At 43.6% G+C, this 18,897-nt stretch overlaps 1 protein-coding gene across 1 annotated transcript in view; it reads left to right on the forward strand.

Annotated features, from left to right (window-relative positions):
• Positions 1-18,897, forward strand: part of SLC9A9 (solute carrier family 9 member A9) — a 529,357-nt gene that overhangs the window by 218,685 nt on the left and 291,775 nt on the right. Inside the window, exons 7-8 of the mRNA XM_037153405.2 lie at positions 12,275-12,413; positions 16,890-16,995. Coding sequence (XP_037009300.1) covers positions 12,275-12,413; positions 16,890-16,995 — 245 coding nt within the window. The remainder of the gene's footprint in view (positions 1-12,274; positions 12,414-16,889; positions 16,996-18,897) is intronic.

The raw sequence follows: 18,897 nt of genomic DNA on the forward strand, positions 1-18,897 counted from the left end.
CAAGACTGCTTCAGAGCCCAGAGCCCTTGCTCGTGGTATCTGTGGTAGCCTGTGCTCATGCAAGATCGGCAATGGCCTTGGTAAATATAATGTTAATACTTTTGCTTGTCCTCTGACTCCCAGTCTTTAGAAACTGTCCTATTGCATGCTATGGGAAAGGCCTGTTAACTGCTTGAGATAGGAATCTCTCAATTTTTACAAGTTCCATTGGTCTGAGATTCAAATACACTTTGAAGTCCATATTCTTATCCCAAATAAGGTTTTGTCCTGAAGATCTAGTATCAGAGAACACGTTCCTGTGGAACATCAGCATTCTGCGATATTCACTTTATAGCAACTGCTAGACACACATAATGTGATTTTAAAACACTGTGTGGAAGCAAAATCTTTGCCAAGATTTTCTGGCCTGCAGTTCCCATGCTTCAAACACAAAACTGCAATCGGTGGGATGTTGCAACAGCCTTGGTAAATGTGTTAGTTCAAGAAGACAGCTATGTGTCTTGCCCTCAAATATAACCCTGAACTCAAGCAAAATTATCTGCAACTCTAAAAAAATGGTGCAGATTCTTAATTAAATTAAGCTGTGATTTTTTTTGCGGGGGCAGGGGCAGATGCTCACTTAATTGCTAATAAGTGGAAGAGTGGGGGAAGGGACTGAGGGAATGAATTAATCAGCTCAGGTATTTTCTGGGAGTTGGCTTGTCAGCAGGTAAAACTGTCTCAGGCAGCTGTTTATAACAGCAGTTTGTTGAATGTGGGAAAGAAAGGCAACCAAATTAGGAATTAGCTTGTTTTCTATAAAAGGACTTGACCCAGCTAGAGGAATCTAGCATTCCATTCAGTCATGACCCATCCTCTTCACGGCATTTGTGAAACGCTTCAGGCCCTGATGCAAATAAGCGCCTGTCTGCAGATTCTTCCTTCTCTCTGTGTCCCACGTGGTAAGCTGTGAATGGGTGAGCACCATGGAAGCAAACTCCGTGGGTTTCATAAGTTTTCCTCAATTGTTGTTAATTAGCAATTTCACACAAGTTCATAGACACCCTCTGTTCAGAAACGTCTTTCACTTCAGGTATAGCTACGGATTGCTGTAGTCTGTCTAGTTTGATGTCCCCTTCTCCAGCAAGGCTGCTGGAAGTTCAGCTCTGTTGGGATCACACCACAACTGTGGAATTTTCGTGCTTAGATATTGTTAACAATTTATAGCATCTCTTTGTTTGATGTGATCCCAAGAGCCTTCTGCTCTACAGGCCTCATTAAGAAAAAGATGAATTCAGTATTTGATCTAACTGCAAATGTATTGCTCATTCCATCCCAAAAGATTCTTATAACATTCTGACACATTAATTGGAATTCCTAAATGCCCCCATATTCTTAGAAGCAGAGCTCAGTTACTGTTGATTTCTCCTAAGCAAATGGTGAAAGATAAAGTAATTATTCCAATGATAATATTGATACAAGTATCTGTAACAACACTAACAGCTACTGTTTATGGTGTGATGCCCACATTCCAGGTGGAAGCAGTTTAGCACTTTCCCACAGCAAACCTCACTCTGATGAAGGCACTGAGACAGAGATAAGTAATTGCTCTAAAGACTTGGCAGTCACCCCATGGGAACACAGAGGGAACAACTATGCAGCAGCATGGCAGACCTGAACTGGTGTCAGTAGGAATGCCCAGTGACATGGGGGTAGTGTCCGATTAAACCCATTCAGTACGGACAGGAGGTCTCCATGAAGAAATCCGGGTGCAAAGCAGCACTAGGTTGTTAGCAAAACTCCTCCTATTGAAATGGGTATGTTAACTAATGCACTTTTTTTCCTCACAAATTAACACTAGAAGTCCTCAAATCCTAAACATCCAAATTGGGCCAAATGCACTTTGCCCCAATCCTATGAAAGTGAAATGACTATTCAGATATTTATCGGTAAGCAAACTCAAGTGATAAATCCAGGTCTTTCCACTTCCTGTCTTCACTGTGCACAGGCCTTTCATCAGTGAGACCTGAGCTGGATACCCACTGGTTGCTCTGTTCACTGCAGTCACCTGGGCAATGGATTTCACCTCCCTGAGTCTGCTTTTCTCTAAAATGCAAATACTTTCTTCATGAGATTGTTAGATGGACTGAAGGGGGTTAAATGTATATGGTTACTTAATCTCTCTTAACCATAGTTTCTTCATCTATAAATAGTAAATTACAATATCACCAAATCAGGGGGTCACTGTAAGGGTTACCAAAGATAATGTTTGTAGAATGCTTAGCATAGTTTCTTGACCCAGAGTGAATGCCCTCTAGTAATGAACACAGAAATCACTAAGTATTTTGAGTGCTCAATAATTGTTGGAGCACCTGACCCCCTTCTCCATTGCAACCTTGGGGATTAATAGTTGGTTTTGCTTGTACCTGTTAATGATTATATTTTAATTTTAACTAGATTTCCAACTTTAGTAGCTATTAGCCTACTTTTCTATATCTTTTTATATCTATTATAAAAGTTTTACAGATTACAGTACTCTTTGGAGCTAAGATTTCATCAGTAAGATTTAAAGGAACTGAAAAGTTGAAAAAAAAGGTGGAAATTCTCATCAAAATATGAGATATATTCCCTCTTTTAAAAGCTCACAGTAGCAGGATTCAAATTTCTTTTTTGTTTGTTTGTTTCAGAAAAGAAAGAAAGGGAGAAGAAGAGAGAGAGGGAGGGAGAAAGGGGAAGGAAGGAAGGAAGGAAGGAAGGAAGGAAGGAAGGAAGGAAGGAAGGAAGGAAGGAAGGAAGGAAGGGAGGGAGGGAGGGAGGAAATGAAGTAAGAAGAGTATTTTCAAGTTACTTTTATCTTTAGGATTATCTCAAATTCACTGTTCTCTTAATATTAGATGTAAGAGAAAATTTCTCAAAGCCCACAGACTAATTCAATTCAGACAAGTCTTTTCAGGCTAAATTGCTAGGTAATTTAAGATCTCTTTTCAAAGAAAAAGCACATATAATTTATAACAAACCTCCTTAACTCTCATTCCCTTTTAACCAATTTTAAACTCAGATCTCTTTGTCACCTTAAAGTTGGAACTTAATGGATCAGAACCACTTAGGAACCTGTCAAAGGCTTTGTTTTGTGCTGAAGTTTGTAACTGTTCTTGATGCCATTTATCAGCCCGCTCTGGCCTAAATTGTCAACACCTTTATCGCATCCAATGAAAGTGCTGCTCCTTATCCACCGAGTGCTCAGCCATTTCCAGCAGCAACACTGGGTTCGCACAGAGATCCCAGGAGCTGGCATCCCTCTCCTGGTTGTCCTGGAGGAAGAGAGAAAATGCGTAGTCAGTCAGTGACTGTTGGGGCCAGAGATTCCTTAAGGCCCCATTATCCAACTGTCTGGTACATGAATTTCCTCTGTAGCACCCTGGCAAGTAACTCTTTTATTCTGTTTTTAAGTATCTCCACCAATTGAGAACTCACTACCCTTTTATAGAGCCCATTTTATTTTCTGTCAGACCTAAGAATTAGAAAATTTTGAAATAGAATGTAAAGCTAAAATTTTTCTCCCTGTGATGTCTAACACTGGGACTCTATCTTGCATTTTGGAAACATGCAGAATCAGGCCAATTCTTCCTCTGCATGACCACGTTTCAAAATGCTCAATGTAGCTGTTTCTATAGAATTCATCTCTTTTTTAAGATCTCTTACCTCCTCTATCTTTCCCTGTCTACCCAACTCTTTCTCCTGGGGCAGGCTGTGGCTTGTCAGCTCTCACTCAGATGGTGGCATCCAGGCCAAAGGAGAGAAACCTGGTGTGTTCCCACTGTTGAATACAAAGGGACCACGCTGTCTCCTTTCTGGCTTCCTCCACTGCTATTAACACAGCCTTCACCTGGAATATTCTATACTACAACTCTCTGCTACCCACAACCCTCCAGTGGTTGCCCTTTCACTCCCCAGAAGAAAAACCTAAGTCCTAAGAATGGCCTGAAAGCTTCCGTGAGACCTGGCCCAAACCCCATCTCCACCCACCACTCTCCCCCAGCTCATTGCCCTCAGCCGCACTGCCCACCTGTGGCTGCTCATTCCCACCCAGCCAGCTCTGCTTCAGGAGCAGGAAAGCTCTCCCGCTCCCTTTCCTTTGGTCTCCCTCTTAATAACCTTTCTCAGAGGAGCCTTTCCTGCCCACCCTAACTGTAGCAGTGCTCCATCATGCTCTGCGCCATCCCGTTATGCTGCTTTATTTTTCTGTTCAAGTCTGTGTCACTAAAGCATGTTTTATCTGCTTAGCTCTTTATTAGGTTGCCCTCCCCACTGAAAGGAGCATGAGCTTTGCTGAGTTTCCAGCTGTATCTTCAGCGCTTACACCAATGTCTGTGCATATCGGTGGATGGATGGCTTGCTTATCCAGCCTGAGATCATTACTCTGGGGGCAGCTATGATATACTAAGTCGGACTTCCCACAGAATTCCCCTTGTCTTTTTATTTTGTGCCAAGCATCAAAATGGTAAAATATTTGTCAAGAATTTGGAATTCTCTTTTGTATACTCTTTTGTATGCATTTGGATTCTTATAGCGCAGTCATTAACTAAATGGTCTCCCAGAAGCTGAAAGAGCTGATTAATGTGCCTCCCCAAACACAGCTCTGCACCCAGTGAAGTTGGTGGCCCTTGGGAAGGTGAAAGGCTATGATTCCCACTCAAGCTCAGGAAACTTCTGGCCAGAACCTCTGATTATCAAGAGGCTGCTCTTCTAACTTGCCAGGGTACCTGGAATGCCCCCAACTGCTGAAGTCATTATGTTTTATGGCAGGTTCTTTGACAGAGCTTCCTCGGCCTTTGGCAGAAAGAACATAAGCTGGAATAATGGGCAGACAGTTGCCAGAATGAATTCCAACGTGTACACACAACTCTTGGCCCCATAAAAATCAATCCCTTATTTATAATTAAGCAACTTCTTGAGAAAGGGCAGGTTGGTATAGTTATTAAACTATAAATAATAGATAAAGATCCACTTGTTTTACTTTTTATAAATAAAATTATTTTAACACAAAATAGGACTGCAATTAGTTTTTCTTCTACTTTGTTTCTTATCTGTGACACCCAGGGCCACCCAAGGAGAGCAGTTTTACAAATTCTTATCACTGCTCTATGTTGTGTTTCTCCTTAAAATGTATTTTTTTATTTAAAATGTATCCTTAAGAGCAGAATGATAAAACCACATTAGATGGGAGAAAAGACACTAGAAGCACCAAGGCATAAAGGTCACAAGATGTCATCCTGTGGCCCTTTCTGTTTACCTAATTGGGTTCAGGGAGCAGACAGAACAGAGGTTGCTAAGTGGCTCTGTATTAACAAGGAGCAGGGCTCCTACTGGTTAGGATCACAGGCCTCCCAACCGGCTAATGGGCAACAGAATCAGCCCCATTCCCTCCAATCCCCACCCCATCTCCCTACCTCAAGTCATTCTATGAGAGGGGTGGGGAAGAAAAGGGTCATCCTTGGAGAAAGGGCAGCATTGGAGGTATAAAGCTGCTACCTCCCCCAAGGGGGGCTTCCTTGTTCCCGAGTCCAGTGGGAGGAACTCCACTGGAATCACCCAGGTGGATTGGGGCTACCTACAAGTGGGGGCTTGTCAGCTCCTTCCCCGGTGAAGGAAACTGCAGAGGGACTGAGGCTCTCACACAGAGCAAGGGAAGGGGGTTCTTGGATGTGGCCCCTTGGCCTGGGAGCACACAAGAACATGGGACTGGCCTAGAGATTTCCAAAGGGAGTCAGCTGGACCCTGCTCTGCCAGCAGAGCCTGTAGGCTCCCGGGTGTGGTGGGTTTGGGGAGTCTCGTAAAGTCAGCCCACACAATGCAGTGCTGGATGACCCCGGGAGGGTGCTCAGGGGAACCCCAAATAAAGATTGAAGCTCAAGAGAAGGGTGAGAGTTGCCCAAGTGGCCCCTGATCCAAGGCACAGAGACAGGCTGAGAATGTGTACAGCTGACAGAGCAGAGAGAAGGTTGGGTGGCCCTGTGAAGAGACTCTCAGCAGAATGGGAGAGTTACCACGTCAGCAGAGGCCCGAGAGAGAGAGAGAGAGAGAGAGAGAGAGAGATCAAGCAGGAACAAGAGTGAAGCCAGGGACTCTGCCTGCCAGGGACCAGCAGTTGGCCACGTGAGGTGGAGAACTTGACTCCCCATCCCCCTCCAACAACAGGGGTGCTCCTTCCCAGGAAGGGGGCGGGGGAATGCCTCCTCTGCCTCTCCTTTCCAAGTCACCCAGCCAGCTCTAGAACATTCTGCAGTGAGGGAAAGCATCCTGCTTGAAAATTTAGATTTTAAGCTCAATAGCACTAAGTTGTAATAACTGAAGGGAATTGAATAGTAGAATTTGACCAAAGCATCTTTAATGAAACTACATACCCAGCACAAAGAGGGCTTTGATGTAGCACAGTTGAAAGCAATGACTGGAGAAAAAAAATATATATATATATATATTCAACTAATCAATAATTCCTTAATAAACTTGTATCAGTACTTAGAACATTTTCATTAAAAATCAAAGATTTTGCAGAGAAAATGAAAGTTCCTTTTGTATATTTTGGCTACAGCAATCATTTTCTCATTTTTAAATAACTAAATTCATAGAAATTTTGAAAGGGATACAAAGTGTTTGCATATTTGCTTGAGACTTTTCTTTTAAAAGTTGCAAGTGACATTGATTTTATGTTAACGGCAGAGGCGAGTCTGGACTGGGAGAGGCTGGTTGCCCCAGTCAGGTACCCAGACAGTGATGCTGGGAGCCAGGGGCCAGTCAGAGGAGAGTGTGCTTAGGAAATGACAGGAGCCTGTTTGGGGTGGTTTCTGTGAGTAATTGTGGGGCAAATATTTCATCAGTAGCAGTGAAGGACAGGAGTGGATGGTGTTAGAAACTGGGTGGTCTTGAGAAAGATTGTAAGAATGAGGAGAGAGATGACTCCATAAGGTCCAGAAAGGGAAGGTGGTCAGAGTCACAGCGGGGATGGCGTTGGTGTCAGCAATGGAGGTATGCCTTTACAGAACGCTTTCCACATATTCCCTAGTTTTCACTCTGCTATAATTGCAATGCCTTCTTTTTTTCTTCCTTTCCTTCCTCCTCCTTCTTCTCCTTTTTCTTCATCACTAACATTTACTGAGCATCTGTGCTACACACCATTCTACACAAAACAGTTTGTAAATTCAAATAACCCCTGATACCCAGAGATCCTAGACCAGAGACCAATCAGTTAAGTGTTAGGCAGGTGATGATATTTCAGCTTTGTTTTGGTTGAGGTGCTAATTGGGTATCCAGTGTGAGATACTTCTTTTAGGACCAAACCGAGCTTGTTGTTCAAAAGAGAGGTGGAGGAGGGATGGGTTATTTGAAGAAGGATGATTTCCTTAAGAAATGTTTATCTAGTTCTTACTGTTTGCCAAGTATCATTTCAAGTGCTTTATAAACAATAATTCATTGACTTATCATAGCAACCTTATGTGATAGGTGATATTATTATCATCCTCATTTTGCAGGAAACCATGGTGCATATAGTTTAAGTAACTTGCTCAGGGCCACAGCCCATGTGTGGCAGAGTCGATATTTGCTCCTGGGTCTCAGATTCAGGTTCTATGCTCCCAGTGCTACGTAAACTGCCAGGCCAGGTCCTTGTAAGACATCGCAAAGATACAAAAATGGGTAGTTGAAGAACACTGGAGTTGCTCTCCTCTCTGTCAATCTTAAATGATACAGTGAGCATCAGAATTCTTATTCATGTCATTTCATCAAAGGAATTTAGATTTCATCCATTTCAAAATTTTTGAATAAAAGATGCTACATGTATTTATTTCTGAGAATGGATACTCTACACTATCATCAAACTAGTTTTTGCTGTATAATCTGCTCCTGAACAGAATGAATCAATAACTGGACTTATTTCCAGCTTATGAGATGAATTTTTAAACAGCACTATTTCTGGTCATGTCATTTTCAAGGATTTTGGTACCATCCAACTCAAATATCCTCCCCCAGCAATCTCAGGATTGTATATTCTTCTTCACCAGGTTGTGCTATAAACAGTGACTGTTCAGAGTGGGTTCCAGAGAGCAAGCACCGCACAGGTGACCAGAAAGTCTGCTTCTCCCCTTCCTCTCCTTTCTGTGGTATTTGCATCCACTAGTGGTTCCAGCAGCTCCCTCAGTGCAGGGGAGGAAGGGAACATGGTATTTCTTTCTGTCTTAGGTTAAAATTGGACAGCTCTCCATCTACTACCCAAAACCTTGGTCGTTTTTGATGACACATTCTGTAGCCACTCCACTCTCCAGAGGGTTGAAGCCCAAAACCACAGCCCAGGGTTGCCTCCTTCACAGACAATTACAGCAGCAGGAGGGACAACTCCCTAATCTGGGCCATCAGCCTCTCTGGGCCATAGGCTTCTGCTCTCTTCGCCTCCCTTCTCACCAGAAGCCAGAAGGCTTTACCTGGAAAATGTCCCCCATTTAACTTGGGGAGATGCACCTCAAGCTCAGTGTCCTGGCTTGTTCTTGTCCTAGGTTGGACCCCTGCCCAGGCTGCTGAGGACCTGCCTTTTCTCCTTGATCCAAGGAGCCAAGAGCTCCTCACTAAACATGACACTTCTAGCCCCACTTCTATGGACATTTCCTCCCTGGAGACCTTCCCGTTCCCCTGCAAACTGACTAGTTCCTCTGCAGGACCCTGGGCCTGGTGTGCCTGGAGGGGAGCCACACTGGGTCTGCCCACGGCTGGGGGTGAGGCCTGGTTCAGCCATAGCACTCTGTGCCCTGCCACCGTGAGCCTGGGGCAGGTCTCAGTGGAATGATGGTGGTGATCGTGGTGAGTCACCATTCAGTGACTATTTCTCATGCACACAATCAGCACCCTGTGAATGGCCCTGCAGTTCACATGCTAATTGTGCAGATTTTAAATATACCTCCTATCTCCACATTTTAGAGGGATAAGGACTATTCTTACCCTCATTTTATGAACTTTGAAACTGAGTCTGAATATAACTTGCTCAGGGCCATACAGCCAATGTGGGTCAGATCTCTAAGGTTCAAGTTATGAGTCTCAAGTGTCACTTTCGGGCTTGGATTAATGACCCTGAAAGTGCCCACAACATGACTTTCCATTGCATGGAAACAACGCCTAAAAAGTATCTTGTGGGTGATGCTTCATTTCAGAGACAACCAGCTTTGGCAAGCCCCCTTCCTTCCTGCATTTCTTCCTTCTGTCCTTTCTGCTTTGCAATTTGTCTGCCTTCCTCCCATCAGCCTTCATCTGGACTGCCACGGGCCAGGCTCTAGGCTGCGTCCTGGCCTGAGGAATGAGACCAGGCCAGGCCCAGACAGCCGAAGGTCTGTGAACAGAATCCAGGCATGCACGGAGGTTTCCGTGAGAAGCCCTGAGTCTCGCCTGCTTGTGGGCGGGGCCCCACAACACGCTCTGCTGGCTTCTTGTACACAGGAAGGTGTCGCCACGTTCCATCCAGGCATGAAACTGAAGGACCTGAACTCCTACGGCCTGATAATCAGGGCAGACTCACTCAACTGTCCTGTTTTCCTTCCCCAAAGACCCATTTTTAAAGAGAAAAAAAAGAAATCTACATTTTGAACTTAATTAGATGTATGATCTTAATTTCTCTGATTCTTAGTTTCTTTATTTCATTTTTTTAAAAAAGAAAAGGAGGAAAGGGAGGGATAACAATAGCTGCCCTAGTTACCTGGCAGAAATGCTATAGGATCAAATAAATTTAAAACGCAGGCACAACCAGACAAAATATTATGTAATGGGAGGGTTTTCTTAGTGTGGACTTTGAAGCCCTGAGCAATAATGACACCTGCGTACCTTTCCCCTCCACAGGTGCCCGCAAACATGCTCCCTGGGTTCCAGCTATAAGTATAGAGTTTTGCCTTGAGGTGCTGCCCTCAACTCACCTGCCTCCTTGTTTTTGCTTACACACCTTCCACAGCCTGGAATACTTTCTCCCCACCACTGCCTGTTGGCTTGCTCCCTTGCTCAAAAGTCTAAAATAGTTACTCTGTTCTAAAATAGTGTCCCTTTCCTCATCTGCACCGTTGAAAATTGCATATTTCTGACAAAATCGCACTCAGCACCATGGCTAGAGCTACTTGTTTTTACCACCCCAGTACCCCTGCATGTAATACACCACCGGGCATGTAACAGGTATGAGTGCATTCGTCTTGAGGAGATTTGGGGCTGGCAAATTCACTGGATGGGTCTCTGTAGGTCAGGAAGATTTAAGCTTTCCCCTTCAGTTAAGTCAGTGTCACAGGAAAGGCATGAAGCTTGGCTGTCCCCTGCTGGGTGGGGATCAGCGCCCAGGAAGAGAACGTCTCCCAAAGTGCAGACTCTGAACGAACTGTAGTACCCAGATAATTTTAGGTGACACACAGGTAAACTTTTTTTTTAAATAATTATATTATCTCATATCTATTTAAAAGAAATATAGTTACTATATCAAACCTATATTTCATAAATGTTCTTTAATACAAGTTTTTGCATTTGAATAAAAAGGAGGTGATTTAAAGAAAAACATTATGTAAATAAAGGTGCAGGACATGGCTCAGTGATGTGAGATGTGACAGGGTGGCTTGGGAAACACGGGGACAGAGGAAATACCTCCGGGAGGTGGAGAGGGGGGGTGAAGAGGTACGTTCAATGGGTCAGATCTTCAGGGAACAGCCTCAGGAATTAACAGAATTGTTTACGAAACTGTAGCTGGGCATAAACCTTTGTTTGAAAAGCAGAATGCAAACAGTATTTTCTCATTGCTGTTGTTTCTTCACTGAAGTGAAGAAATAAACTGGTGAATGTTAATTCTCATCTAGCCTTGCAACTTGGGCACCAAGTTGCTAATAGCCAGGGGGTTCTGCACTCTTTCCCAGGACCCTCCGATACAAAGGACCCAAACATACTCTTGCTACTTTTTTTCTGCAAAGCAAAACTCTTTACAAAAAGAAGAACACTTCAAAGGCAACTGTTTTCTGCATACATCTCAGGGCTGCATTTGAGATCAACACTCATCTTCCTTATCCAATTACATGATCAAAGCTGCTCTACTTTAGGGGTTTAAAAACATCCAGGGGAAAACTAGGAGCATTTAAAACTACCTTTTTTTTTATACCATACACCTTCCTTTGGGAGAATTGGAATCCACACCCCCTATTCTCTTAACTACTCTCCAGACACAAAAAGTAAGGTCAGAGAGTTAGCATGCTTCAATCATCCATGCCATGATTACATCTCTGTGCAATCCAATCTGATCTCAAGTCAGCGTGTCCAGTGCACTTCTCTCTACACGGCTCCAAAGTCCCTTCCAGCATCCACTGAGAAACTCTTGATTTTTTTCTCATTACTTTTAAAGACCTCTTACTAATACGAAAACTGAAAAAAAAGCCCGCAATGTTATTTCACCAGGATCCCGAAACTAGTGGCTCTAACACATCTGCTCATTTTAATGCTATAACATGGAGTTTGTATTTCCTAAAATAGGGCACATCTTGTCCTTGATATTCACATTCTGGGGTTTGAGGCTCTGGTAAAAAGAAAATATATGACATCCTTAAAAATATTTAAGTGAACAGAATCCCTATTGGTGGACTGATTTTTCTCTATAGAAATAAATATGCTGGCAGCCACCAGAATGATGTATAAAAGATGACCTCAGGCAGCTGCTGCCATTAGTTTCTGTGGGAAAATGAGGGGTTTGTTTCTCCCCAGGGGTTCATCCTGGGAGGCTCTCGCCTGGCCTGCTGTTTCTGAAGGGTTACACGGGAGTGGAGGAGTGCTTTGTGGTTTATAACAATATCACAGCAGAATATTTTGTGCACGCTGTGATTTTATCACCCATTTGTGCACAGGCCATAAAAGTGCACTTTTTATCAGGAACATTTGTGAATATATAACAGCACTGAAGACATATGGCTACTAAATAATTCACAGTTATCTATCTCTCAGCAGATTCCTTATACACCTACCATGCTTTAATGCCTAGTTTGCTCTGAAACAATATTCTTTATGACCCTTCCAATATAAAAATGTCTACTGACTGGCAGCAATATGTGGGTGCCAAGGAAAGAGAAAGTGTTTTGCTTTTTCCACCTCTACCTGTCCTCCTTCGTTTCCCCTGAACTCTTCGATCTGGCACTTAACCTGATAAGAGAAGGTGCCCTTTTCAAAAGTGGGTGCTAAATTCAGACTTCTGGTACTTGGGCAATAAGATGGAAATCACAGACTAACCTTCACTCTCTTCTCTTTGCAGTTCTATATCCATCTACAGTCCCAAGGAGAATCCCAATGCCTTTGATGCTGCCGCGTTCTTCCAGTCCGTGGGGAATTTCCTGGGGATCTTCGCAGGCTCGTTTGCAATGGGGTCTGCGTATGCTGTTGTCACAGCACTGATATCCTTTGTCTGTGTGTAAGAAGCTGGGGACTGTTCAAAGCAATGTATTCAGAATGTTTCTGAAAATGGACAACTTCCAGCCCTGGAAGTGGCTAGTCTGGTTCAAGGATAATGCAATGCCACTGGGGCCATCTGAGTCACCTTTCAGTTATAGGTTGGTACCAGCAGCAGGGGGGCCCAGGCGGTTGTCTGATCCAAGGCCAGATTTAGCACTACTGACACTGTCTAATCACAGGATACTAACTGTCTTTAAAAATTACTACCTCAGAAAACAGGTAGGCAGTGGGCACCAGGATTGGCTATATTAGGATCAAGAGAGATAACTGAAGATTCAAGGTCTAGAACAAGTCAGGATTGACTGGAAATGGTAAACTAGGTATCTATTTCCTCTACTATTTTCTTATGCTTGCATCAATCACTAGCTCAGTGTTGGCCAAACCAAAGATCACTGTGGATTTAAACAAGTATCTATTGCTATTTTATGGAAAGAGACAGTAAGCAGGGAAGAAATGATGTTTGCAGAAATGATGATCTGGCAGTTTTATCATGTCATTCCCTCTTTTGCAACAGAAAGGTAGGAGGATTGGTAGAGTTCTTAGAGGATTTGAGCCAGGGAATGATGCTGGTCTGGTGGGCCGTTCACTCTGAGTGCTTAGAAGGATGCAAAGATAGGTCAAAGTTGAGAAGGAAATCCAGAAGGCTGATGACAAGTGTGAGAGTCAAATGAAGGCCACAGAGAAGATGCAGAGCAAAGGATAACTAAAGACCTTGAAGAAAAGAGTAAGGAATAAAAGGTATGAGATGGTTCTGGGCCCAGACAAAGAAAAAATATGTTGGGGTCTTTTCCTGTGGGGGATGGCCATCTACTAAAAGGTTAGGTTCTACTAAGTGTTTCTAAGATACAAGTAAATCATGTTGTGAAATATGAGTAAAACATGGACCCTACCTTCAACTAGTGACAAGCTTGGAACAATAAACTCTACATAATAGCTGGATAAAACTGAGAGCCAAAGCCACAGCCAATTTATTAGGACTATTTCAACTTATTATTGAAATGAGGTTGAGGACATTGTGTCTGGAATAGTTCAATAGACTCTTGAACTATCTCATGGCCAATCTCATGATCCTGGGAAATAATTTAAAGAGTAGTATTTACATGCAAGGTTAGACTTGGACTTGAGCTGGTAGAATATAGGCAAAGGCTACATGGTAGGTGATTCAAAAGGAGTGGGGATGAAACTGAGGGGGCACATGGCGCATGTGCCTGGGGGGACCAGAGGGTTTGGGCTGTTAAGCAACGGAAAACGAGAGGGAACAGTGGGATGGAGTCAGCTTGTGGAGCATCCGGGAGTGTTACTCCAAGGAGAGCCTACTCAGGACAGTGACGCAATGAAAGTCCTATTTTTAAAACATAAATGAGTAACATGTGGGATGATCAGAGGAGGAGGATTAGAATCCAGGGAACTGTGATGATAACTCTGGGGAAACATCAAGATGGAAAAATATTCAAATAACTTCTAGAACTTAGTGATTGGTTTGTTATAAGAGATAAATAAGAGGAGACAATCCAAGTCCCCTCCTAAGTTTTGTCCTGAAAACCCTGGAGAATGTCAATTTCACTGACAGAAATAAAGTCAGTCAGAAAGGTAAGGCCAATTTCTAACAAAGATACTGATTAATAATCTACCAACTATTTACAATATGTCAGGACCCCTATATTTGTTTTACATACAACACTTCATTTGACTTTCACAGTAATCAGATCATGCAGATGGTATTTTTATTGGACACTGAAGTTTAGAAAGAGGAAACTATTGTTCGAGGTCATACAGCTATTAGGTAGAGCCAAGATTCAAAACCAGGGAGTGAAACCAAGAGACAGACTATGCTCCTGATCACTACTCCCTATTGCCTCTTAATTATTATTATTTTTTAAAGATTTTATTTATTTATTTTTAGAGAGGAAAAGGGAGGGAGAAAGAGAGGAAAAGAAACATCAATGTGTGGTTTCCTCTCACACGCCCCCTACTGGGCACCTGGCCTACAACCCAGACGTGTGCCCCAGACTGGGAATCCAACTGGCAACCCTTTGATTCTCAGGCTGGCACATTGAGCCACACCAGCCAGAGCTGCCTCTTAATTATTAAGTGGAATTATAATGGAGGTCACAGGTTTAGAGTAATAGTAATGATGATAACATTTAGTAAATGTCAGCTTTTGCCAGCACCTTTATATACATCTTCTCATTTGAATCAACCCTGTAAGACAGGTTATAATTAACCTCACTTTAACATTGGGAAACTGATGTCAAAGAGTTTAAGTAGCTCAGTCTGGGTCATATATCAGTAATAATTAACATAATAATATCATCGAATGCTTGTTGCAAATACTACCATGTGCCAGCCATTGTCCTCACCATTGTGCATGGACTATCTCAGTTTGTATGATAACCCTGAGAGGAAGACAGTGTTATCTTCCCCAGTGTACAGCTGAGGAAACAGACTCATAAAGGTTAAATAACCTGTCTGCAGCCAGCTGGACATTTCCGGGTCAGCATTTAAACCCAGGCCTTTGGCTCCAGAGCCTGCTCTAGGTGGAAGAACTGAAGTTGAGGCTCTTCTCTGCCTGATGTGAAGGGAATGTGTGGGCAGATAAGTAAATGAGTTGATAAGGAAAGGGGGGAAATCCTGGAGATTGAAAGTCTGCCATGAAATTGGATCAGATCTGGACAAAAAGGTGGAGATACAGAAGAGGTGGCACCGTGGCACGATCAGTCATGCGGGACCCGGTGGCCTTGGCTCTCACAGACTCGGCCTGAGTAGCAGGCAGGTGCACAGGTGTCCCCTCCACTGTGCTGACCTCCAAAGTTTGCCCACGATAAGCAAAGGTCCCTGGGCTCTGGACAAGCTTTGGGCTTGACCTGAAAACAACTGCTTTCTGGAAGAGGTTATAAGAAAAAAAATGCTGTACGTCCACCTGATACCCTGTCCCTCAAACTGGACGAAGCCTTCTGGACAATAAACTAGAAGAGGGAATCAGAGGAAAAGCTCCACCAGAAACAAGTTCCACCAGCAACAAGAGGGGGTGAGAAAAGGATCAAAGGGCGGCCCGTGTTTCCCTCCACTTAGGAATTACTTCCAGATCCTTACTGAATCTATTTCCAGGAAAGGGTTTTTTTTAATGAAACAAGTTAATTTAAATTATATGAGTAGAAAAACTTGTGTATGCCTTGTTGCATACCAGGCACACTCTTCTAAGTGCTTAACCTACAGGAACTGGTTTATACACCCAGGAGGTAGGTCGAGTCATTCCTCCCTTCTTCACTCAGGGAAGCCGAGGCACGGAGTGGCCACAGGACATGCTCAAGCTGATGCCGTGAATCTGAACCCAGAGGCCACGGTCTCAGCCACGACATAGTCTGAGGCACATTGTGCTTTCCAACACTTTATAAAACATTTTTGTTTCATCTTATTTTACTCTTCACCCTGGTGTGAGCGGGAATTATTCTCTTTGACCATTCATATAGGGTAGAAATGAGACTCAGAGAGGTTAATGTATTGCTCAGAAGTCTGCCAGCCAGTGACTAGCAGAGCCAAGACATGAACCTGGACCTTCGACCCCAATATCATGGTTTTTGCTTCCCTGCCCTGCTACCAAACACTTCTTAATGTGGACTCTTCTTTAGATTTTTTTCTGGAGACATACAAATGCAACATTTCATTTCCTTATTTGTCAGAGTGCTTTTGCCTAATCACAGGCACAATTGCTTGTAACCCTTTCCCACTGATCACCCCTAATCACTCTCCATAACCCCTTCTCTGTGACTTGGATAGCTGTGCCTTCACTCTATTTACAATTTGTAGGCTATTGACTAAGTGTCATCCAGGCCCCCCCCAAAAAAAAGCATTGCCTGCAAAAGGGCTTCTTGTTTGACCCTAGAAATAATACACATTTTCCTCATCCTGCTTATACCAAGGGGACATGGACAGCTTCCCTATCACTAAATCTAATGCCTCTCCCGATCCTCTTTCCCTCCCCAGGACAGAAGAGTGTTCAAGGTGATCTGTCACAGACTAGCATCCCCCCAGGAAGCAGTGGCCTTCTTGGTGCTTCACCCACACCTTGGGGCTTTTTCCTGGGTCTGCCACAGTCTCCTGAGGGACACATCCCGAGGCCCAAGGCCAAATTCAAGAGGTTTTATACCCACAGTTAGCTGATTTTATCCTCTAGGTAAGACACTTTACAAAATACCCGAACACGGGTTTGTGTTTTCCCCTGAGTATCCAGCCCCCACTGAAGCATGAAACGCACGCTGGCCTTTGCGGTCATCCCGATGAGAATTGCAGCCATCCAGCCAGGCCTGAAAATCGGTTCCCTTGCTCTCCAACTATCACAACCACATCAGTGTTTCTCAGCCAAGAAGGGGATTTAGATGTAAAAGCAGCTGTTGTTTCCCTTAACTTGTCTTCATCACTTGACCAAATTTACCAAACTGTGTGAGTTCCCTCTGCTGGAAACAGGCCTGTTTTTCCTGCTGTCTTGGAGCGCCTTCCTGTCTGCCGAGGCCGCCGGCCTAACAGGTCAGTGCTTCATTCTGCGTAGGTGGGTGTTCGAATCAGCCCCTCCTGGGTACTCTGGGGATTAAAAAAGAATAATTCATCCATTTTGTACATAACAGCTGAACTGAAAGTCTCCAAAATGCCCTTCCTTCTCTCCTTGCTGCTCAGGAGGGGATGTTGCAATCTATACATGACTAATTGACGAAGGTGATGGGTACCTTCACGAATAGCTGTTAACAGCAAGTGCCCATAGAAGCAGCCTCCCCTGGGTATGCACGTCTCCACAGTCTTGGCACACATTCTGTGGCAGCCAGAAAACAGAACAAATGAGGAGGCTCTACAGCTTAATGCCCCTCTATTAGAGTCCTCTGAGATGGAACGGTTGATAGAGAAAGCGGCACTCTTCGGGGGCCCCCAGGGCTGTGGATCCTGCGATCTGGATTCAACAATTCGATTGGCTTTCTGCAGCAGGGAGGGTTTGCACTTGGGTTGCCACAACGCTTGGGTGCTTTTCCATGTAGAAGAATCACTGTGGCTCCTGGCAGAATGTCAAAGCTGTGTCTCCTTCCCCTGGTTTCCTGCTTCTCCTGGGTTCCAGTCCCAGGTCCTTGATACTGGCCACATTTTAACTGACATTCAGGTGGTGAAAAGCCCTCTTAAAGTGTTACCTGGTAACAGTGTACCTCTCCAGGGTAATTTGCATTTTAATAGGCGGTACTTTAAACCTAAAATAATAAAAGTTGACTTATACTGAAAGTGAACTATGCTACAGGTGCTGGCTAACTGCCTTTTATGAATGTTCTCATTAATTTACAGAAAGATTCAAAGTTAGGGACTGTACCTAGTATACTCAGCCAACAGTAAGTGCTAGAGCTGGGATATAAAATTTGGAGATTTAATTCCAGAGGCTGCGCTTCTGGGCACCAAGCATCACTACCTTGAATGAAATTTCGCCTGTGAAATATGAGGCAGGCCCCTAAGAATAGGAAGATATTTGGGCCCCAGGAGCCTGCCTGGCATTCTTGCTCCTAGGCTGTTGTGGGCTATCCTTTGGACAGGAACTCCTTGGCAAATCTTTTTTGTAATGATACCTATCCTGGTGCTCTGGGCAGGTGACCCAAGTTACTGCAGAGCCGCAGGGACCAACCTACTTTCTCAGGCTTTAAGGGTGTCTATCCCTGATACAGAAAGCCACCCTGCCAGTCATAAGCTTGTGTTCCTATAATCAGGACTACATTACCAGAGTCCACCCTGCCGGGCCCTTGTATCCAAAACATTCCAACGCCACCTCTGTTACGTTAGTGCCTTACTAGTAAACAGGGAGGCTGCTGAAGAGCTTAAGCCTTCCCCAGAGAAGACCGCTGGTGTCCCTTCAATGAAGTAATGGAGGTGAAAAATGCATATTCATCAGTTCCTTTTTCTGCACATTCTGTCACTTACCATGTTGTAAAATGCTGTTAGTAATATTAAAAATAAGAGTACATATTTGATCTATCTGGAAGATAAAGAAGTATCTTAACTTACTTATTTTTTAGTCTACTGCTGTACTTTGTAATAAACACACACACACACACACACACACACACACAGGAATGGTTTGTTTTTGTGTATGAACAATGGTCTATTTCCTGGTCCATTTCAGCAAGATTTTGTTCTATTAATTACTTTAAAGGTAATGGTCCATGTTCGAGGGGGGACCCCCAAAATGGAATTTATTAATGAAAAATTGTGTATTTATTCCTACATATTTAACCTTTAGTCACCTTCCAAATACTCTCCATTTGATGCACTACACCTATTGAGACTTTTTTTCCACTCCTCAAAACAGTTTTGAACTCATCAATTTTGATGCCTTTTAGAGCACTAAAAGTGCTCAACTATGTTTTTGTTTCAACTCTTTTCTACAAGGGCAAAACATTTCCC

Source organism: Artibeus jamaicensis, unplaced genomic scaffold (assembly GCF_021234435.1).
Source record: "Artibeus jamaicensis isolate MK-2021 breed Jamaican fruit bat unplaced genomic scaffold, CSHL_Jam_final contig_466, whole genome shotgun sequence".
NCBI lineage: Eukaryota > Metazoa > Chordata > Mammalia > Chiroptera > Phyllostomidae > Artibeus > Artibeus jamaicensis.